Consider the following 25,483-nt stretch of genomic DNA (forward strand, 5'->3'; position numbering starts at 1 on the left):
ACATTCTAAGGCAGTGGGCCTTAGTATGGGTGCCAACTCTTCCAGATGTCATTTATGGAATTTATTATGAATATGTTTTCATTCAAAGTATAAACAGTTTGAGGTGGCTTTGTTTTCCATCACTCATCATGACCCATACTTGTTTACACTCAACATCCATGCATCATGCCATTACACTGTATGCAGGATGATGAAGTCAATCTATTATTAGGCCATGCATATATAAACAGATCTTGACCCTTCCATGTTTCAGAAGGCTTCATTGATCATAAATTTATGAGGATTATTTCAGTAACAAAGTTATTTTTTAATTATTCTGAACCTTAATAATATTTATCTGGTATTGGTACCATAATTAGCTATCAATATTGTATTATTTGTTTATTATTGTACTAATTTTGAAAAGCTACCCAATAACTATTATAGATTAATCAACATACCTTTTAAAAAAATTAATTAAATACCCCCAGTAATTTAGAATAAATAAAAATAAAATGACGACCTTTAGTAGTTCTTTACAATTGTGTATAGTATATAATATAATAATAAATGAACTTGTAGGCTTTCAAATTTAAGTTTGGCCACTGCCCACTGTAAGACTTCTCAACATATTTGAAGTTATAACATGTTTAAATCAGCATTTTGGAAGAATGGATCCGCATTTGCCTACTCTCAGTAACTTCTGAGTCTGTTCCTGTTTGACGTGACATTTTCACAATACGAGTTACGAACAATTCTCCAAACATGTACTAATTAATAGTGGTTTTGCTTATCATTTCATAATTACAACTTACAACTTATTTGATCTTTCATTTTTTCATTAAAGCCACCACTTGTGACTAGGGTGAAAAACAGGTCAAACTGTTTAATAGGAGTTTATGACTTAACTTACATTAAGTTATTTCATGATAGATTTTTTTTATCAAATAAAATAGGTTAAGAGTTTTATAAAATCCTATTTAGTAAAAAATATCAAATTGTAGCTTATTCAAAAAAAATTATACATGTCTAAGAGATGATCTATTTAAATAAATATAAATATTAATTTTTAGTTAGCATTCTTATTATATTGTTTTTTAGAATATATTAAAATCATACATTTATTTACTTTTTAAATATTAAACATGTTAACATACATAAAAAGTTGATAAATTTTAAAGAACAAATTTATACTCTATTTAGAGGTTTTATTGTAAAATGGACTTTTGAATAAAATACAATAAAGGTCATATTAAACCTTAAAAGTAAGTTTGTACAATATAAACAAATTAGACTTAACTTTTATAACATCTAACCAACTTATTTTGCCCTTATAAGTATCAATGATTTTAATTTTCATAGTTTTTAGTTTATTTTACATAAGTGTTTTTTTCCCTTTAACTATTAGTCGATTAACATATTTCAAAATAAGTCATATCTATTTAATTAATTTTTTTAACATGAAATACGTATTTCTTCCATTCCAAAAAGTCCTTTAAGATTATGATACATTGATTAAAAAATACTATTCAATTGATATAAATTTAGACAAAAACATCCTAAGATTTTTTATGGTTGATTAAAAAATACTATTCAATTGATTAAAAAATACTACTCTTGCATACATTATATATCTTACTAACCACCAATAATAAATACACTCTACTTTTCGCTAACTTATTTTTATGGTTGATGTATATTTTCAATACAGTCTTCTTAATCATATTTAGGAGTATTGTGGGGAAAAATAGCTTAAAAAAGCTAAAACAATTGGAAAAAAATCAAAAGACTATTATTATTTTGAAATGAAAAGGATAAGCATTTAAGCATACTAACAGATCAAACCAAATATAAGTTAGATCAAACCATATTTTTGAAAAAGGTCGATTCAGATATAGAAAAGCCTATAACTAATAATAGGTGAATCAATTCTTTAAACAAGTTAAACCTATTTAAACAAATACTTATTCCATCCAACCTATTTCCACCCTATTTGTGATGCAATTTTGTGGGTTGTTAACATGTTCCAAAACATGAATTAAATTTCACAAAAACAAAATAATAAACGTACAACTTAACATCTAGTACTAGCTTATAATGTTGACTGCCCAAACATAATCCCTCTGTACAAACTCACTTTTCTACCTAAGTCGGTTATGGTCGCTGTTCAAAGTTATCATGGTATAATTGAAATATAAATGCAATCAATTAATTTATAGATAAGTTAGTAAAAGAGGGAAAGGGGTGGTTCATTTTAGATCACCAGGAGGAGGCAAAGGAAGACATAATGGCGATAGCGTATTAGGCTTTTGCCAAAAAGTCAGCTTTATCTCATTTTTCATTTAATGATCTGCTGGGGTTTATAGACTTTTAAAGCTGAGAGAGATAATTGAGCTTTTCCCAGTGCAGCTACATTGAATGTCACGCGGTTTCGAGAGAGAGGTATCTATGAGGTGAATAATTTTGGTCCTTACTCCTTCAGTTAATGCTCTTGCTGTCAACTTTTGACTTGGCTACCTGGTTTACTAGTTTAAGTCAGCTTCTCATCACACCCCACACCATACATATCCTTACCCCTTTCATTTTTAGCTATAAATGTGCATCAAGCAAAGGTTAGGCTTGGACACATGCATTAGAACCCTATCAAGTAAAGAGGGTTAGAGAAATAAAAAGAGAAAGCCGACAGCACATAGATAGAGAGAGGAAAACGACTTAATATTCTTTTTCCTTGAGACCTGAAGGGGCTAAGGAAAATTAGAAGGACACACAAGTATAAAGGCGGTGAAATAAAAGAGAAAGACAAGAAGAAGACATGGGAAGACCACCTTGTTGTGACAAAGAAGGGGTCAAGAAAGGGCCTTGGACTCCTGAAGAAGACATCATATTGGTGTCTTATATTCAGGAACATGGTCCTGGAAATTGGAGGGCAGTTCCTGCCAAAACAGGTTAATTAATTAGCCCTACACTCAATTTGATGATTATTTTGCATAATATTGGTTCTTGTTCTTTGTTGTGTTTATTAGATCATTATTTAAAGAAGTTTCTGATTGAAATATTGGCCATTTGGGTTTCATTGTTTTATCTTTGGATCTGAATTGATTTTTCCATTTTGGGGTTATTTTCAGGGTTGTCAAGATGCAGCAAGAGTTGCAGACTTAGATGGACTAATTACCTGAGGCCAGGAATCAAACGGGGCAACTTCACAGAACAAGAGGAGAAGATGATAATCCATCTTCAAGATCTTTTAGGAAACAGGTACAAATCAATCTTCCAAGCACCTACTTAGTTTGAGATTTAAAGATTTATTTATTTTTAACTGTTTTGAGTATTTTGATTTGGGAAGTTCTATCTTTTGGATCCACATGCTTAACTTAACTGGATCACATTGGCTATGTTAAAGATGGGCTGCAATAGCTTCATACCTTCCACAGAGAACAGACAATGACATAAAGAACTATTGGAACACCCATTTGAGAAAGAAGCTGAAGAAGATGCAAGTAGGTTGTGAAGGTGGTAGCTTTGGAGAAGGGTTTTCAGCCTCAAGGCAAATCCCTAGAGGCCAGTGGGAAAGAAGGCTCCAAACTGATATCCAAATGGCAAAGAGAGCCCTCAGTGAAGCTCTTTCACCAGAGAAGCCATCTTGTAATTTATCTGCCTCAAACTCAAACCCTTCAGATAGTAGCAGCTCCTTCTCTTCCACAAAACCAACAACAACACAAACTGTGTGCTATGCCTCAAGTGCTGACAACATAGCTAGAATGCTAAAGGGTTGGATGAAAAACCCACCAAAGTCCTCAAGAACAAACTCATCATCTGTGACTCAGAACTCCTTCAACAACTTTGCTGCAGCAGGTGCTGATACTGCTTCTAGTATTGGAGCAAAGGGACCACCAAGCAGTGCTGAATTGTCTGAAAACAATTTTGAATCATTGTTTGATTTTGATCAGTCTTTGGAGTCTTCAAACTCTGATGAATTCTCTCGGTCATTGTCTCCTGAGGCCACTGTTTTGCAAGATGAAAGCAAGCCTGATGTTATTGGTGCAGAAATTATGCCATTCTCTTTGCTTGAGAAATGGCTTCTTGATGAGGCTGGTTGCCAAGAGAAATTAGTTGGTTGTGGTGATGATGCCAAGTTTTTCTAAGTTGGGTTCATTTTGTGACATATATGAGACTGTGGAATTTTTTATTTTATTTCATAAGTTATAGGTAGGGCCTCATCAATTAATCTTCGCTTTGGCCTTAGAGAGAGAAGTTTTTCAAGCCTTTGGTGCTAGACGTGTATATGTTAATAACTATTGAAATTATGATTATTGTTATCATACTGTGTTAGATGCCACACTGGAAAACTTGCTTCTTTTATGTAAAGTTGATCTTGCGATGAGATCTTGCCTTTTGAATTAATTGTTTTTAAGTAATCTTCCTAATAATTTAACGTTCCAGTTGTTGAAACGAGGAATGGTACGTACCAAGGTACATTTTATTGCTCTCTTTTCAGTAGCAAACTTAGTTATTATTGGGTGAACTTTTATGTTAATTCTTTTAAAATAGTTTAAATTTATGCCGAGTCATATGAATTTTTATGTAATACTTTAGAGAGCGCGTTAAGAAAATCATTTTTTTTTCTTGAACATTTTTTTACTTGTTTATTCAATCCCTCATTTAAAGCACGTACGGTAGAGTTTATTTATTAAAAGAATAAGCATTTTTAAAATAGTCGTATTTGGGAATTAATAAGTTAAAAAATAATTACATTAAAAATAATTAAATTAGTCATATATTCTAATTTAAACTGTATCCTTTCGCATTATATAGTTATATATCTAAAATTAATTTCTTCAAAATGATCTACTTTAAACAATAACATGCATAGAGGCTAGTTTTCTCTCCCCCAAAAATAGAAGATAGTGTGCCGCCAAGAGGTATTCAAGAGAAACTACCAAATAAACAAAGATATATAATAAGAAATAGGGTGTATCCTTCAAGGGTAAGAGACTATGTCATTATATTATCTATTTCAATGAACAAAATTAATCGGATTTAACTATATATATCCCAGGAAAAACTTGTTTTCATGAGGACGAGTCCCCGCAGGTTCCTAGTGGCCTTTTAGATGACAAGATTTTTAGGAGCTTTATGGTATACCACGAAACTTTCATAAAAGAGGAGCAGTTACAATGTTATGAAGGATAGAAATTTACGAAGCGTTTTAGATATGAAATTATTTGAAACATGAAAGTGTTGAGAGAGAAGAAAAATAATGAGAAACATATTTATAATGGAATTTATGTTGTTTTAATACAGAGGATGAACCAACTTCCACTATATAAATTACACTAACTCCTAAATACCTTTTAATATCTCAAAACATATCGCTGGATCAAATTTAGATCTTAATTAGATTAATCCAAAAAGTTGCTGGATTCAATTAATCCTTTCTGCTATTTGATTTGAGCTGCCATACGTCATTGAACTTTTCAGTTTTGGAGCTTGCTGTCATAGGCTCGTAGCAACTTCTAAAAGGAAAAAAAATGTTGAGATTTGAGTGTCTAATAGAGTAAAGAGAATGAGAAATGCACTCTCCAAATTATGAGCTTTAATTTATAGTATATGAGTAAATAGTATATTTATCACTTATTTTTTCTTTTGTTTCTTTCTTTTCATTTTGTGGTGTATACACCTAATGAACATTTTTGTTTTGTAAAAGCATTTGTCTCGTTTTCTTTCTTATTTTGATTCTCATTTCATAAGAAAAAAAAATACTTTTAATTGTTTTCATTCTTAAATTATTACTTGCTTTATTCTTTGAAACTACTTAATCATGCAATCAATTTATAAATGGATTCAAGTGTCGTAGCTTACAAATGGATAGTCTAATAACATGTCATTGGATTGGAGGTTTCACGTGGTGGCTTGTGATTGTAGTGAATGGGTGGAATAGGTGTCGGCAATGTCCAGGAGGGGGGAATAGGTAGTGGTAAGGGATTTGGGTTTAAATTGGCACTGTATGAAGTGAGTGTACTTATGTCACCATTGAAAATTAAAGCTTGAGGAGACATTCCTGGAAAATTGGTACGGGATGAGAAGATGAAAGGTTCTCGATGAACTGAAAGACAGAGGTTATGAATAGGAAGACAAATGTCACGAACAACATTAAAAGTAACGTTTAGTTATTTAATTTCAATTGTTAATAAATAAAATGAAAAATTCATAGAGTGAAAGTTTAAATTTATTGTTGAAGTGGATTTTCTTTATATATATATATATATATATATATATATATATATATATATTATTTTTTATTTTAGAATATACTTTTGAGTCGGATATTATAAAAAAGTGAAAGATAAAATAATTATATACAATTTTAAATTTTGAATTTAATTTAAATATATTATTGTTTTTTTACTGTCATTCAATTATAGATTAATGGATTTATAGTAAATTATTTTATTTAAAAAATGTATAGTAAATTATATATTGACTTTTAAAATAATTAAGTTATAATTTTTAATTGATTCACACTGTAAAAGATTAAATTTAAAATTTTATATTTAAATAAGAATATCGTTTTTCATATGAATTTAATTTATAAGTATTATTAATATAAATTTTTTTTACACATATATTCAATAAGATTTAAACATTTTACAGCATCATCTCTTTCGTTAATATAATGTAATGATAAGTTGAATTCTTAAATATTTATATATAAAAATTAGACTAACAGTATATAAAGTAAAGTCTTCTCATGTATAAAGAACAATTGTATAAAGGAAAAAAAAAACAAAGAGGTGAAAGAAAAACTAAACAAAATAAAGTTGCAAGTCTATGAATTGTGTGTAAACGGATCATCTCTTTTATCTCACACATATAAGGAAAGAACGCAGCAGAAAACATCACAAGATACATTTGGGTAAAAAAATTTGGGGTCCTTTGCTCCTCGCTCCCTCTCCCACTCATTCCTGTATAAAAGTTGCAAGTCTTCGATTCCTCATAAATGCTCATTTAAGGCATCTTTTCCCTGACACTTTTTTTTAAAAGTTATTTTAGAATTCTATCCTGGCAGTGCAAGAAACATCGCCACTGTAAAGAGATGGAAAGTAACCTTAAGCCTCTCATGAGTTTCATAATGGTAGACAAAAAATTGAAGCTGTCCAATTTCTTACTTTAAACTGAATGGGAAAAATGGGAACATATTGTGCCATTACTCAATTATATATACCTAGCCTTTCTTATAATATGTTGCCAAGCCTAGCTAAACTTTAGCAAGAGATTGGGGTAGGTATTATCGAATAATTTTCTTTTATAGATTAAAAGTTTTTCATCATTGATAATTCTATTTAAATTAGATAGTAGTAAATTTAGACAAAATTTTTCTTGTACTTAATACAACTCAATTCCCTATTTAAACTTGATATTAATCAATTTTGTGTGAGTTGGTGTCATCATGCCTCTGCAATGTAAATTTCAAGCTCTATGGCACAACTAGCTATTGGTGATACATGGTATCCGTATCCTCTCACATACCAAAGTCCAAGTATTAATGGATTTGACCATTGTGCAATATATTTTTTCCAAACATAACTAGGTATTTGCACTCTGTTACTATAATATTCACCGACTCTACGGATATAAAAAGAAAAAATAAAGAAGAGTAAACAACTACCAAATCTTGTGCATATTTGCAAGTTGCCAACCTTAGCAAACTTCATAAAGAAGGAATCATGTGCCGACCAAGCATGATCACCCTTCTGAACCAAACTCATTATGCATTTAGTATAGCATGTGAATTCATATATTGCTTTGTCTAACAGCTTGCAATGTCTTACACGTATCTAGATTAAAAAGATATACTCTATCCCAATACATTTTCCGAGCACTAGCACTACCATAAGGAGAAAATATGTGCCAATTTGGTAGTTAGGCTATGCAATCAAATGACAGTAGAGACTAGTCGTTGTTTTGTGTGATAAATTATATTTTTATTATCAAATAAAATCTTGTTGCTGATGTCATTTAATAAATTATTTTTATTTTTATTAATAGGTAATCAATACAGAGTTGTAATTACTAAAAAATAAGAATTACGTTGCTACTCTTTTAGATGTTAGAGTTGTTGGCTACTGATTGACAAATTTTATTTTGATATTTAAATTCAATACACATACCTTTTGTCACGAAATTAAATCGGACTGAACTGGTTGATCCCATCAGTTGAATCGGGACTGGTCTATTCTGTTGGCTGATTTGATCCAATTTTCAATATCGATAGTACCCAAAATTCTATCATTAAACTATTAAATCGATAAAAACTGTTGAATAAGACATATTTCACTGGACACTGTTTAGCTTATAGCTCACTGTATTGCAAAGTGACATCACCACATCTTTGCTAACATAAAATTTTGTGCTATCTTTATATTATATTAGTTCTGAAATTGCATTATATTTTTATTAAAATCATTTTCCTTTTTAATTTATATTTATTCATTAATTTAAATTTCATTATTATTTTTACATAAAAAATATATAATAAGATATCTTTATCATGGTTTTATATTATTTTGTTACAAATATACAATAATAATACAAATATATTTTAATTATGACAAATTTGACCATATGATTTGGTTAATATAATTTGTAAACCAAATCTTTAAAAGTTCAATAGTTAGTTTGATTTTAAAACTATTTAGGAACTGAATTAAATATGCAAACACTTTTAAAGAACTAATTAAACCTATATAACTTTTTAAAGACAAAATTGTATGTGCACTGATCATTTCAGTACAAGAAAAGAGGTAATTTGGCAACAGTTTTACTGTTAAGATTTCATAAACCCCTATTAAGCCTAGCTTAAATTTTGCGAGCTACATTTAGTTAGTGAAATTGTTTTTTAACAAAACTAGCTAGCCTACAATCCAATTTGAAAAATAGTGTGTTTTAAAAGCTAATGTGGAGGAGAAATTAATCACTATGCTTAAATCCATTGTATGAACAATTTTCCTCGTGAACATGCATATCTGAAAGTAGAAATAGGAGTAACATATATATAACGACCTCTAAACCTCTCCCGGACCCCTTCCCTTGTAGTCCTCACGTTTCATCTGCATAAGTGTGTTATGACCTTCATTTTTCTCCATCAACCCAATTAATTGTAATTGCCATATGATATATGTTTACTTGTAATGTGTTTTAAAGTATTTGTTATTAGTTGTTACTTTATTTTCACAGCTGAAATAGTGGTGCAAAAGTAGTCATTTATGTGTAATGTGGGGCACTTCTTCGGTGAAGAAACATTTAATGGACTATCAAATGTTATGTATAATTTATGTTGTTAAATGTTATATATATATATATAGCTCATGTTATTAAAGATTTTAGCAATATAAACAATACGTTATATTTAATAAAATATCGTGAAAATATATTTATGATATTTATATATGTTTGGCAACATTTTTGAATAAATTTTTTTTAATAACATTTTTATCAAGTGTTAAATAAAAAAATGTTGCTAAAGTTATATATGTAGTGTTTCCTCCCCTGAAGACACATTCATTCCTTAATATCCATATATTCCACACAACTGCAACCTAAATCACCCTCCACATGATTGCATGTGTGATTGGTGAAGGAATCTACTCTACTTCTACTCCTCCTATCATTGGTAAAATAACATTTTGATATTCTTGATTACTCACTCAATGGAATTAAAGGATACATATCAGCAAAGCACTTGCAATTGGTAACAGAATTCTAACAATAATATTCTAGAATTTACCTGAGATATTTATTCAGATAAATACTCATTTTAGTTACTTATTTTAGTTCTGAAAAGTGCGAGACAACGATAAATTATTTCTAATAGATAAAAAATTTAAATTTAAATTTAATTTTTGAATGAGTAAAAAATATGATAAATTAGTCTTGCAGATAATTTAATGATAAATTTATCTTTAAACTTTTCAATTTAATGTTAAATCGATCCTAAAAAAATATAATTTATTGTCAAATTAGTTCTTAAATATTATTATAATTTAATGACAAAATATTCTCACAAATTTAAAGATAAGAAAATCTATTATATTTTTTTATACATTTAGAGACTAAATTTAAATTTTTATCTTTCAGAAATTAATTTGTTAGCATACCAAGTTGAGTATTTATCCTATGTATTCTAACAACTAAAAAGGGTCTATTTGTAAACATCATAATCTTTCCATTTCTTAACTATGAAATGATACTCTTGGGTCTAATATATGAGATGGATGGAAACAATGTGTCATGTGTGTTGCCATAAATGCAATTGTGCAATTGTGGAAATATCATAAACATTCACCCACGCATAACATTGCATTCAAACATTAATATTCAGCCAGTATATTTCTATTCTTGAGGTTGTCCTTCGTAAGTAACTTGTTTGAGCATATTGGAGGCCCCTCTTTTCTCAAAACCACTTTCCTCTTGGTATGCTATCCTTCAAATTCTCTACCTTCAAACACAGCAAATTAGGATGTCAAAATTGATAATGGAGAATCAAAATTGTAGCCTCAGTTTAAAAGAAATCATAAATAGACAGACATATATATATATATATATAGAGAGAGAGAGAGAGAGAGAGGATTAAGAGAGTAGGGCAATGAGAGAGTACGACTTATTGTTTTTTTTTTTCAGCAAACAAAGATTTACTTGTATATTTCTTCTAAGTGGAAATGGAGATTTTTTTTTTTTAACGGATTAGTCTGCTATATGGTATGAGTTGTTGTCATATAGATATGGTAGACTTAACGTTTGTGGAGATGATTACATAGTGCCTACAAGTTCTTCTGCGTGGTGGAAGGATAGAAATCAGCATTGGTGTAGATGATGGATGGTTTGCTAATTGTTTGAGGATACTTTGTTCTGGACAGATAGATGGTTAGGAGAGGATTGTCTAAAAAATGAATTCCCTCAGTTATACCAGATTTCTCAACAGAAATCTTGCTCGTTTGCTGATATGGGGGTTTGGGGGGAGGATGGTTAGAGGTGGAATTGGCAATGGAGACGTTGGGTCATTTGTTTGGGAAGATTTGCGTTTGACTCGTTTGGTTCAGAAGCTGTTGCAGTGCATTTATAAATAGACTCTCTCAGTTACTTCTGTTTATGACATTTTACAACACAGGTGAACATGGATCATGAAGAGTTGGAGGTAAACTTTTTTAAATCCTTTTGGAGATGGTGTTCCCCATCGAAAGTTCTGGCGTTTTCTTGGAAACTTGTTCACGAATGATTGCAAACTCGATCGTGATGCTTTGGCGCGAAGAGGCGGAGCAGCTCTGGATTCAGTTAGATGTGAGTAATTCTGTGATGCTCATAATATGAGTGTTAGGCATTTGTTTTCAGTGCAAGTTTTCTTATGAGGTGTGGTGTTCATTATATAACTGGGAAAAATTATAGATGGACACCTAATATGTCAATAGACGGCTAATGAAATGAGATAAAAGTGAGAAAAATATAAATTTTATAGGTAATACGATTTGAGGTGAAAAGAGATAAAGAGAAAAATATAAATTTTATAGGTGTTTATAAAAAATGTTTATATATTATCACTCTATAACTGGTGCGGTTTTCGGGTGGTTCAACATTACATGCAGCAGCATGGAGGGATGTCTTGGGAAAGAAGTTCAGACGGATTTGGTATCTTATTTGGCATGCTACGTGTTTGTGCTTCTGGTTAGACCGTAATATTCAAATGATATTATTAGGGTGTAACCAGAAGCACAATATCTATGTATAAATATATTTTTAAATTGTATAATTTTGTTAACAAACAAACTACAAATTATATAATAAAATATCACCTAATAATTTAAATTTAAATTATTGTTTTATGATTTTACAATCAAAATTAAGAGTTCAAATGGGCCCTATGCAAGTTGGCACCCATAGCCACGGCCATCGGGCCTTTGATGTATTACAATTACTGAACAAGTTGGCTTGCAATAGCCACAACCGTGTTTTTTTTCCTACCATACAATTATTGAACACTATTAGTCAAATTTACTGATAAACTGAGTTCTTTTAGGTAAAGTTTTCGAACAACCACTTCGGTTTCCTCGGGAGCTACTTGACGGTTTGGCAAAGCTTAGTTGTGAAGCTCACCTTTTTTGTCAAGACATTCACATGAAGACAGTTTTCGAACAACAACCACCTCAGTTCAATGAATTTGTTACATCGGTTTTGGAATAGATGCTCATTCATTCTCATGCACCCCGGGTTTTAGGTTTAAAAGCTCTCTACATGCCGGTTTCCCGGAAGACTTAGATGGTTGGGCAAATGAAACTTACCGATGATGCTCACGTTTTAAGGCAAAGAGCTTCACATATAGACAAATTCCTCAGTGGCATCCTACGTTATATATGTGAACCCCACAAAAACTATGTTTTACAATAAGTAACGTTTTAGTTCAAGAGCTTCACATAGAGACAATAGTTAGTGGAATCCTATGGTGCACCCCCACAAAAACTGTGTTCTACTTCAAGTAACGCTTAATTTTGGTCTCACAAAAACAGTGTTTTACTATAATTTGGTGGTCCACAGTGTGTTTTAGGATTAAAACTGCCTTGAAACTGATCACGAATTGGGTGACAGCCTAAGCCTGGTATGGCTTATTTATTTCAAGCTAAAGATGAAATTTACTGAACCATTTTAATTTTACAGAGTCCTCCGAATGGAAATCTTCTCGTTGGCTAGGGATTAATTAGTTTCTTAGAAATGATCACGTGTTCAAATTAATTTTTTTTAATGAAGAGTTAAACAAGAAGTAAAAAAATAGAAGACTCCGACAAGTTTTTTTAATACATATTTTTTGTTTTTATTTACAAGACTTAAATAACAAGAAATAAGTTAGTACTGATAACTCTGAAATAAGTTATTTACAAGACTTAAATAACTCTGAAATCTGCGTTAATTTGATAGTCAACTTTGGTTAATAATGATTGTAGTTTCTTCACTTTATTATTATTTTTAATGAAATAATAAAGAAATTAACATCTTTATAAATTTTGTTAAGCAGAAGTCAAAAGAATAAGATTTCAAGTGTTTTAAAAGAAAATTATTGCAAAACTAAAAGAAAAAGTCTTGAAGAAAAGTTGAAAGAATTTGACAATTCGCTTAGCGCACAATTCAGGCTTAGTGTGCACCCGCACTTAGCGGGTGACCCCAGCTTTAGCGCGAAGAAGCCCAAAGGTGCATTTAACGCGAATGCCCATGCTAAGCACGAAATCAGGGTAAAAAATAAGTTACCTTAGGTTTATAAATTAAAGGAGTAGGAAGTAGAAGAAAAAAACGCACCGATCCTCAGATTTATCCAAAGCCTGAGCCTATCCCTTAGGGGAAACACTCTTTTTTTAGTCCTTCCTCTCTTTCTTTCTTTTAGTCATCTAGCCCCTTCTTTCATCTATATTAGCTCCTAAAGTGTAAAGTCTTTCGTGTCATGAGAAGCTAAACCCCATTGTTGGGAGCCTAGTAGGGCAACACTCTTGTAATGTAATTGTTCTTATTATTTATTAAATGTAATTTCTTTTTCTATTGCTTCTTTTTTGCTCTTCATCTTTATTGTATGGTCTGATCATCCATGAATTAGTTTTTAGGGATTATACATTGGAAAATGATAATTTCTAAAAAATTGGGAAATGATATCTAAACAATTCATTGCTAGGGATAAAGTGACTTTGTTTTGCCTATGCATACATCTTCATGCTTAATGTGATTTATTATTCAATCTTTGCAAAGGGATTTGGGAGAGAGAATAGATAATTTAGTTTCTTCATCGCAAGGGATCAGTGTTGAGTGTCTTATTAGATGTGGGTGGAAATTGGAAAAATATTTAATAGAGAAAAAATATTAATATTGCATTAAGGATAATTAGATATGTTAGGCCTCTACATATTTAAATTAAGTTATCTTTTGTATTAAATTTTGTTTATTTTATTGTTCTTACTTTTTTAATTTCAAATTCTTTCTTTCTTCTAATCCATTGTAATTTTTTATCTTTTGCTTACAAATTGAGTATTCATCAACGCAAGTACAAACAAAATGTAAACTTCCACACTCGGACTTCCATTTTAAACTTGATTACTTGTGATAAATTGATACATTTGTCAACAGAGTAATAGTACCATTAAAGCACACTAGTCACACGAATATAAAACTTAGACAATTTATTTTTTTTATCATATTTATTAGCATTCCCTATAAAGTACTATTAAAATTTATCCTTTTTATATATAGTTATTTCTATCATATCAGAATCAAATTATTTATCTTAAATGCCAATCGTTGATTAATATTTTTCTTTTTTTGTGATTCTGCATGTTCATTTTAGTATATTAAAATATAATAAAAATGAATTTAGAAAGAAAAAAATTAAACAAACTTTATTTGATTTTTTAATTCTATATTTTGTTATATTCTACTGTTTGAAAAAATAATTTGTAAACATATAATTAATAAATGATTGGGGTTTAAAAAATAAATGGTTTAGATTTCTTCTTTGTTACTAGTTTAACCCCAAAATAATATAAGACTATTTACAAAAGAGAAAATTTTAAGATGAAATTCAAATTAAATTGTTTGTGTACAAAAAGGTTAAAGTTTAAGAATAATTTGGAACAAAATTAAAGCTTATGGCGTCTAAAAACAGATAAAATTTAAAGATCAAGGTAGGATGAAATTAAAGTTTAGGTTGTTTATTTACAAAATAGGTAAAGTTTAAGGTAGCTAAGTATTGTTTTCTCTTAGTCTCATGGTTTTCAAGTATGACTATGATGATATCTTGCTTTCAGAAAGAAAAAAAATATTAATTGAGCCAAAAAAAAAAAAGTTGGGCCAAACTAATAAACAATTGTTATTAAGCCAATATTGCTAAATTTGAACATATATCTCTTATGGAAAGAATCATTTTGTTTGAAACCAACAAGTAATTCAACAACAAGGATCAACAATGGTCGTTGAAAAAATTAACCACACGACTGGGGTGGAGTTGATCAACAAATGCATAAAAAAAAGGCAACTGGGGTCTCACATTCTCAAATATCATTTAGAGATAAATTGTTAGAAAATAAGCAAGAGCCTCTGTTGTGAGGCAAGGAGAATTTCATCATTCAAAATCTTTTGACAATCGAATATGAAATATGGAATTAGGTTATTACAAAAGACCAATGTAGTAAAAATATACTTCAACAATGTCATAATTTATACGAATATACAACATCAATTAAATTACTTGTTAAAGATATGATCAAATATTCTGAAAATTGTCTATCTGTTGCACAACACCTAGGAGCTGATAAGCTAAATCTTCCTTTGCTTAGTTGTAACACCCTAAGGGTTATTACCTTAAACTATACATTTGCATGTCAGAGATAGGAATATACATATCATAAGACCAATTATGTATAACAAAAATCAAGCTTAACAGCATGAAGGTTCGCTTAACGCAAACGAGCGATCTGCAAATCACAAAAGCATAGATTTGAGATTTCTTGTGGCCATTAATTGCCCAACCTCCATGCAATAAGCTAATAAATGCATCATAAATACTCAAGGGCTCATAATCATGCAATAGACATCAAAATCCCCAACCCTTGTGAATAATAATGATAAAAAAAATAAGGATCAAGAGGGAAAAAAATAAGGATCATGAAGGTTAGGTCTAACAAAAAAAAAAACTAGTGTCCAACAACATAGCCAACCAATATTAGTATCCACATTAGAAAAAGTGTCCACATTTTCTATTTGACCATGTCTCAAACATGATTATCTCTGAAAAAAGATACTTATGGGAAAGAAAAAAAAATGACACTCAAGTATCATAAGTCAAATAGTGTTTGTGGATTGATTTTTAATAGAAAAATATATGATCCAATCACTTCAACTTTTTCATTCGTCAACCAATCGGCTTGGTGGTTCAAAATTTTATTGTTACCCAATCAAATTTAAAGTAATTGAATCAATTTTCAATTTTAATCTTTTATTTTTTTTCATGTCATCTATTTTAACACTTTTTGAACCTACATATGTTTTCCTTTAATTTTTTTTTATCTTTGAATTATATAATTAATGTCATCTCAACTAACATTTGAACACTTAGCCATTTGAATAAGGAACAAGGATAATTATCTTAAGTTAAATATTTTGTAAATTTGAATTAATAGAAATATATATTGATGTTATTAATTAATCTAATCAAAATATATGTTCGTGATAATTATGTTAATTAATATAATTATATATTTTATGGATGAAAATAAAAAAAATCAATTATATTTTGACAAAAAAAAATGAATGGGGTGTTGAATTTATTTACCATAAATTACATTATTTTTCATTACCTTAGGTTTTGAGGTAATTTAATTAATGCAATACGACTAATCAATAGAATACATATTTTATATAAATAATAATATTTACCATAAATATGTAATTTTCATACAGCGGACTTAAGAATCAATCCTCTAACTAGTATGTAAATAAATTCTACCGTTTCCATGTCTAAAAAAAATAAAATGGAATTAATTATTATTACTATAATATAAGACTAGAGTGAATGGAGTAAAAACGTGATTCTGGTTGTTCTCTTGTCAGTTACATTTACAATTACATTAAAAATTATCTAAATCGGATTTTCCCTTTACAAATAGACCTTCAAGGGTTAGGGTTCTTCACACCCATTACACAATAAACTGTACTCTCTCTCCCTCTCTTTCTATTTGTCTATTTGTGATTTATGATTTGTTTGTAACTCGGGCTAAAATTTTGATTCTCCACTAACAATCTTGACAACAACTTTGCAGGTAGAGAAGTTGAAGGAGAGCATAGGATGAAGAGAGTTATCTTGCGAAGAGATGGAAGGACTAGATATTCGAACAACTCGTTGGTGACGATTGTGAGACATGTGAGATATATTGCGAGTGCTAGGAATATTTCATAAAGAATTGGAGGAATTGTGGATGGCTACAGGGAGTTTGTGGCCAGTGGCGCCGAAGGGACTGGCGGAGCTATGACTTGTGCTACATGTGACTGCCATAGAAATTTCCATAGGAAGGAAGAGCAAACTCAAATGGTTTGTGCCTGCTCTTCTCACCCTACTACCCGTTCCGGTGGACTTTGAAGACTTTTAATCATGTGTTCTATGTATTTGCCCAACAACTCTTCATCATATCTACATCCATCCTATGTTATATGTTTTCTGTCGATCTGCTTTGATATGCTTGTTTAGTTTAATTTTATGGTTTTCGATTTTCACTTAATGATATGATGTATTGGACTGGTGATGTTCTTCAAATCTAGTGTGATATGTATGGAATTTCATGAGTTTGAAAACATGTTTTTCATGTCATCTCAAGTACTAACCCTCTTTTTGATCCTGTATACACGTTTTTTCCTTTTATCTTTCCTTAAAATTCACATTGTCTAAATCTTTGTCAAATCGTTACTTTTTAACCTCTAAAATAATACCACTTATAAGCTAACATCTATCAAAATCATTATCAAATACAATGAAATAGAAATCAGAAGACACAGCAATTGAAAAAAAACATTGACTATAATAAATATTAAAAAAAAAAGATTGAGTGTTAAAATGTATGAGGAATGTTCAAATAAAAATATTGTTATATAATAACCTTAATTTCAATATGGTGTTGTATCTTTGATTCAAAATATATGTTAATGTTATCAATTAATTTGAATCCAAATATATATTATTTATAATTAGCTTAATTAAATTAAATATTTTTAAAAAATGAATGATTGAATGTTTAAATCATGAACATTGTTAATTACCTTAGTTTAAATATATATGTTGTAACTTTGAATAAAAGCATACATTAACGTTATTGATTGACCTGTAAACTAAGAGTATTTAAGGTAAGATCAACATGTGATTGGTTTGAATGAAATAAAACTTTGATTTCTTAAATAAAATTTTAAATTCAAGTTTTATAAATAAAATAATATAATTAGGAGAATGACATCATTAAACATAATTAATCAAATTAGTATTCGTAGCAATGATTAATAAAACAAAACATAATAATTCATCATCACTATTATAAGAATTTACCTTAAATTATTGTAAAATTGATCATGATAATAACAAAAAATATCACCATAATTATATAAAAAAATTCAATAAAATTCATAAATTAACTACTATTTTATATAAATTTAAAATCTTATAATTCTTACATTTATCCCATGAATGTTGAAAACTTAATTTATCTTTTCATTAAATATATTTGATTTGTTTACCTTTTAAAAATTTGTACACCAACTAAAAGTAGATGAAATCAATGTAATTAATATTTATTAGTAAAATTAATTTTACCACGTATTAAGCTGTGTGGGTTCAAATGAAATTTATTTTAATTCTTTAAAAATATTCATGAGTTTGATCTTAAAATTCGTGTATGTGAAAAAAAATATCACTGAAGATTTTTTAATCAAACAAGGTATTTCCGATTAAAGAAAAAAAATATTACAGTGAATGGTTCTGAGATGTTCTTTTGTCATTTACTTGCAATTCAAAATTGGCACAGCTCAGACTTAGTCAATTTAAATATATCTTCTAGGGTTAGGGCTCTTCATACCCATTACACAATAAGCTGTACTCTCTCACTGCCTTTCTCTCTTAATCATCTCTCTTTCTATCTGTCTATTTATGATTTCTCCGTAACTCAGGGTACAATTTTGATTCTCCACTAACAATTAATTTTGACAACAACTTTGCAGGGTATGAAGGATAGCATACCATGAGGAGGATGGTTCTCATGGGAAGAAATAATTAATGGGCCTCAAAGATGCCCAAACAATGCATTAGTGACAATTGTGAGGCATGTGAAATATCGCAAGTGCCGAAGGAATCATGTGTGTCGTCGTGGAGGACATGCTGCTTGATGGCTGCACAGAGTTCATACCAAGCGGATCCAAAGGTGCTGATGCAGCTCTGATTTGTGCTGCATGTGGCTGCCACAGGAGTTTTCACAGAAGGGAAGAACATACTCAATTCATTTGTGGATGCTCTTCTCATCCTTCTACTAGTCGAGCTTGAAGACTATAATATGCATTTTCTATGGACCTGCTTTTATTTCCTTGTTTTGTTGTTATGGTTTTGGATTTTAGTTTAATTAATGATGGTGTGATGGACTGGTATTCTGGCAATCTAGTGTGATATATGGTTTCATGAATGATGTTTGAGAAAAGCAAAGTTAATAAGATGTTTTAATTTGGTGATCGGAAGTGCAAAGTTGATGAATGATAATTTCTTGTTCTCTTCATATATACCCTATATATTAAAACAAATATTTTGAGTATATCTCTCCCTCCCCATTTTTTTTCTTTTTTATAATATTTTTTATTAAAACCAAAACACTAGGTTAATTTAACCTGTTACATCAGTCTTATGAAGCGAAATCAAAGGGATAAATAAAGAAATACTATATTAATTAGAAAAAGAACATTCAACACTCTCCTTTTTTTCTCCTTTTCTTTTTATTTCTGTTTATAAATAACTATAAGTTATTTCGTGAATTTACTAATTGGCTACAAGTTCAATGATTTCCAGTCAAAAAAACATGATTAGGAAGTTGGCTCTGGTTTAACTTTTTATCATTTCTATGTCTTTTTTGGGATGCTTATTTTGAATCTACTCTAGATCCTTAGATGCTTTCAAATTATACTAAACCACACTTGCGTTGCTTTCTCGATCTTCTTATTTTCTTTTTCCTAGTTTTCTATAAACGTCCTTGAATCTTAATTTGCACCATTATTAGGCCGAGGTTGTTCAGTAATTCATTAAGACTTTTAGAGTTACATATGTTTTTTTTCTCTGAATTATGTTTGGATTTTGATTATAGTCTTTAATAAAAAAATTGACTTTAATTAGTCTCAGAATAAATAAATAAAAATATTTTGTGTTTCATCTGTACCGTATATTATTTTTGTTAACTTGACATGTGATCATCTAATGGTAAACCTTCTATCGGTTGTTTTATAAGAAAAAATTTAGTGACAAAAAGAAAAGTTTAAAGATGTTTCAGAGATCACTTTTATGTGTGCGTGGTTTGATAAACAGTAAACAATACAAGCAAAATATTACAAAGTTTACTAGAATGTCTTTTTTAATATTTAATTATTTATTATCTTAATTATATATCTATATATATAGATATATCACAAAAGTTGGCATGATAGTCTAATCTCTCCTTGTTACTGCAAAATGGTATTCTTTTCCTGATATAAAGAATCCTTGGTTTCAAAATGGGTGTAGGAGGTTCGTTGTTTTTTGCATGGAGTCTGTAGTTGAAGGAAACATTGATTTTGATGATGTGGGGGAATGAGGAAGAGGTCACATGACCGTTTCTAACTTTCTATATGAAACGGTTATTAACAAATTGGGATCGATAAAGTGAGTGGTGAGAGGCGATGGAGATCAGAAGAGAGAGAAAGGGGATATTTTTTTACTACTTTTTAACGTTAGTTTTGTACTTGTTTTTGTCCCATAATTTTCTAATTAATATTTTCATATTTTTCATTTAATTAAACCTTTCTTTAAATTTTTTTAATAAATCAGACTTTTAAAAAGGCTGGGAATGAATTTATGTAACTATATACCTAAGCATAATTTCAGATGTTATCCAATTTGTTTTACTAGGCATGCATGAGCATGATATTGCTTTAATTTTATTTTTGGCAGCCAATGACCCTTGCCTTAAAATTTAATATACTAAAAACATTGTACATGAGCTTTATCTTTTTTCCTTAAATAACATGTTATTTCATTATATAGTCCATTTTAGATAACAAATGTATTTTCTAATGGATCAGTAAAATCACTTAAGGAGTGTTTCATTAATTATTGATTCTATTGAGCAGGCTTTAAAGCTGTTACCTAGAGAAAAGATCAGCTAGCTAGCCATGAAATTTGGCATTGCAAGAATGAATTTTCCTGAAGTTGATTACATTGATCTCTATTATCAGTCCATGCAGGTTGACCAAACAGTACCTATAGAGGAAACATTTTTTTTAGTGTGATCTAAGACACATTTTTTTAGTTGTTTTCTTTTATAAGTTACTTTATTAGTTGCTCCTTATTTAAGATATAAGTTGTTCACGACCTAGCTTTGCGATTTGGGGTTTGTATTCGAGATGAAAAAGACAACGTGGTGGTATCCAGAACTACCTGGAGATATCCTTGCATGCAGAGAAGCATATGGTTTGTTTTTGGCGCGCATTTTATGAAGAATCTCAGAGTGCATACTAAATGTCCAGTTTGAAACAGACACTAATGTTGTTGCAGGTAAAATTAATAGTACTTCAATTAATGTATCTGAAGTATGATGTTTGATATATGATTGTAAAATGTTGTTGTCAATTTGTCCAAATTTCAGTATTGGATTTGTAAGGAGACAAGCTAATGCTGTTGTTCATACTTTGGTAAACGTGATTCCATCTTATATTTTATCCCCAAGATTTTCCTTATTGGATTGCTCAGTTAATTATTAACGAAATGCCATAATTTTGTTCTTGTCCAAAAAAAAAAGGTATTCATGACCTATTTGTATTTTCGCATATCAGACTAAGACTAAGATGGTAAAATGTTGTCCAACGGAAAGATGAAGCGCAGAGAAATCAACTTGAGACGCAACTTTAACCCTGAAAACATCAAAATTGGCCTGAGCTTGTGAGAAACAAAATTGATGATCTCTATCTTAAATTTCCGACAAGTCCTGGATCATCCAAATCCGAGTTTCCTAGCGCAAGATTTCCCTACACAAGACAGCAATGTCAAAGTAGGTAAAAAAAATTAAATTAACTAAACTTAACACTTAAGCCCAATTAAGCTCACTAACCCACAATTCAGCCAACAAATCAAAATTAAGGACATGCAAATGTATGTAAATTAGGTCCATATCAATCACGAATGAAGGCCTAAAAATGCTCTATAACTTCCCTAACTATATTGATAACTAACAAACCACAAGAAAAAAAAAGAAACTAAATATATAGTCATTAAATAGTTTACAGTTATTGTTTATATCATCATATTGTGATATTCAAGCAACAATTAGCTAATGGTTAAGAAAGCTACAATTAGCTAGCTCACGGTCATGTACTAAAGCATTGGATATTGAACAATGATATATGTCTTCGTATAGTTGTCTGAGAGTAAATAAACAATCTGTAAAGAATTAGAAAAAAAGAAAAAGGCATTTAAGTAATTTTATGGGTAGCGAATAGTGTGATAATATAAAATCTGTCCTATTAATAAATAGATAAGAGAAAAAATATGGTTAAATTATTCGCAAGTATCCATTAGTTACTTGTTTATAATCCATGGCAAATTTTATCTATGGGTATCCCTCAATACGATTTTTTTTTCCATCTCTATACGCAGCACATTTGGGTAATTGGGTTGAACTTTCGTAGGTTAGGTTCAAAAAGTCTAGTTTGTGCACCAAAAATCTCATTCCCCAACTAATGAGTCAATTATTGATATTATTTTTTTTATATATATAAAATGTACTCATCTTGACATCCATAATGGCAAACACGTCTTTGATTGGTGTAATATTCTTTGCTAGAAAATCCCATATAATGAAATCAGAATAACGCACCGTTTCCTTTTGCCGATTTACAAAAAAAAGATGCACAGCTACCTTCATAGTCGTTAACGGCTTTTGACTTGTTTATAGTCTTATTAACTAGGCCACTGCCTATGATCACACGATTTTGTGCTTTAATATTACTATGTTCACTCGCTATCATTTTGTTCAAGAAATGTCTAAGGAGAGGTTATTGCATCTTGTATTCCTATTATTATATCTTGCACCTCTTATTGAATTTCAAAAAATCTATTTTAGAATGCAAATTTTTACTTTAGAATAAACTTTTCAAAATATAATTGAAGGTGCAAGATGTAATAATGAGAGTGCAAAAAACAAATGTTCTAAGAAGAGTAGAAGACTAGGAGTCAAGCAGCCTCGCTTTAAATGGGTTTACTATTACCACGCCCATGTACTTGAACAGCCCATAAAAGCCCACCAAGAGTTTTGATTTATTTTATCAGTTTTTCTTTTACTTTTCGTTAAACATATTCAAGCAAGTAATTTTTTAAATCAACATACAGACGATATTACTTAATTAGATAAAAAAAATAGAGAGTAAAAAATAAAACCACAGTCTCACATAAAATAGATTGAGAAAAATTAAAAATTATACTTGAACCTTTTTTCAACACGAAAGTGAAAAAAAATTGAGAAACATTGATATTATTTTTGTCAAGTGACTACTAATTTGTCATTTTTTATTTAACATTTAACCACATATAAATATGTCGGTTGTTGTACTAATTTTCTTTTGACAGCGCATATTTTAAATTTAATATCTGACGAAATATAAATATGTTTATATTGTACAAATGTTCTTTTCATACCTCAATTCTCATTCATAAAATTGAAAAAATTAAAATAAGACTTTCTTATTACATATCTTCATGACAGTGATTAAAGAATTAAAAAAAATAATGTTACCAATACATCTTTATTATAATTTTAATTAAAAAAGTATTTATTTATTATGTCTTTAACCAAGATTCTCCGAATATATATTGCCTGAACGAATATTTTTCATTAATTCCTAATCTATATGTCATAATTAGTTAATTAAGAACAATCCGCTTCTTTTTTTATATGATGTGCTTGCTTAAGTAAGATATTTTAGTTAATTTTTAATTTTTTTATTAATTAAAAAATTTATTTATCTATTCAATAAATAATTTTTTTTCGTAACATGAAATAATGTTTTTTAAAATGTTAGTTTCTAATTTCTAACGTTTTTATATTTTTTTTCATTATTATCAATATATTTACCAGATTTTTTAGTTATTTTTTTAAATAAATTATTATTTTATTATTTTTATATCATTTTACTCTTTTCAAGTTATTTCAGCAATTAATTTTATCGAACACTTATAATTTAATAAGCTAATTTTTCTTTTTTTCGCTACTAACTAATTTTTCAACTTCTAACTAACTTTTCAACTATTTTTATCAACCATAGCTTAAAATACAAATGTAGGTTCATTTTTTTCAACATAATATTTTTACTTCAATTTTTGTTCAACTAAATAAAAATATTGATAATGACCATTAAACCAGGGCCAGACCTTTTTAATGGTTTTTGTCAAGAAATTTGTTTCTTTATCAATGTTCCTCCCTACCTCTTTTAATCAGGCTTTATTCCATTAACATAACTTTTCTCAATATATATCATGTGCAATAAAGAAGGCGAATGTATTAAAAAAATAGTGTGCACTGTACAGTTAATTGGAGATTTATGCTAATCGCTATCTAAAATATTTGCAGGGATGGCCAGCATCTAGTTAAAGTGCGAAACCAAAGGTTTACGAGGTGAAAAATAGCTGATACGCAAGAATATTAATTAAAGATGGGGATTGTTAAAGATAAAGCCTCAAAATATAATGGACCACCATAATAGCCAGTCCCATAATATTTATGCTGCAAATAATTGTGTGGTCCAGTATTTGGTTTGCAATAACTGGTCCTGGTCCTATTTTTTGCTTTACATGTTCATTTGTTTAGGGAAAAAAACAAAGGTTTAGAAGGGAGAGTTAATTCTTCTTATTTTACAATCAGGATATTTTACCATCTTCCTATATTAATTTATCGTGAAATTGCAATATATATATATATATATATATATATATATTAATATATATATATATATATTCAAAGTCAAAATTGAAAATTTGTAATAAATAAATGGTCAATGAGTTGAACCGCAGCACCCATTCAGTGTGTTCCTTATTTATATAGATCATGTCCCATTTACCCTTTTTAAACTTCTGGAGGAAAAAAAAAGTTTGCATATTTAAATTCTACGAAATCCTCCAGGGGTAATTGCACTTTAGTGAAATTAATCAACAAGCTAATGATTAAAAATCATTCTTTCAGCGACTCCCCCCGGGGTAACATGTTGGTTTCAAAGTCATTGCGAATTTGATTAAAAGATTTCAATTGGACTCACATCATGATGAAAAAACTAATAAATAATTGGAATGCCGGTGCCTTGATCTTTTATTCTTCAGTGTCTTTTCTCATCAACCAAATGGAACGTTAGGTAATGGGGGAGGGATTCAATTGTTCAACCTCCATTCCATAGCAGGGGACACATGTAAAAAGCTAGAGAGTTATTATCAACCACCACAAATTTCAAAGATTGCTTCATGGGTAGGATTTTAGGATTGGTGGTTATATTATAGTAAACACAATCTTATGATCTAGTTCTTGTTATAATGATGAATATATTAGATGGATCTAGTAGCTAGCCAACAATCATATGCTAAACTGAAGATAATAACGGCATCACTAATTAGTTGTTGCTTTCTTGAAAATGACTCAATGTTGTTACATACATAGTTGAGTCTCCAGAATTGGGC

General features: G+C 29.6%; 1 protein-coding gene across 1 annotated transcript; it reads left to right on the forward strand.

Moving 5' to 3' along the window:
* The first annotated feature begins 2,606 nt into the window (after nucleotides 1-2,606).
* On the forward strand, nucleotides 2,607-4,295 carry MYB60 (MYB transcription factor MYB60). The gene is given in 3 exon segments (NM_001253225.2): nucleotides 2,607-2,924; nucleotides 3,105-3,234; nucleotides 3,380-4,295. Coding segments are annotated over 3 exon segments (1,005 nt in total). The 5' UTR covers nucleotides 2,607-2,791; the 3' UTR covers nucleotides 4,122-4,295.
* The last annotated feature ends 21,188 nt before the right edge of the window (nucleotides 4,296-25,483 follow it).

Source organism: Glycine max, chromosome 18 (genome assembly GCF_000004515.6).
Source record: "Glycine max cultivar Williams 82 chromosome 18, Glycine_max_v4.0, whole genome shotgun sequence".
NCBI lineage: Eukaryota > Viridiplantae > Streptophyta > Magnoliopsida > Fabales > Fabaceae > Glycine > Glycine max.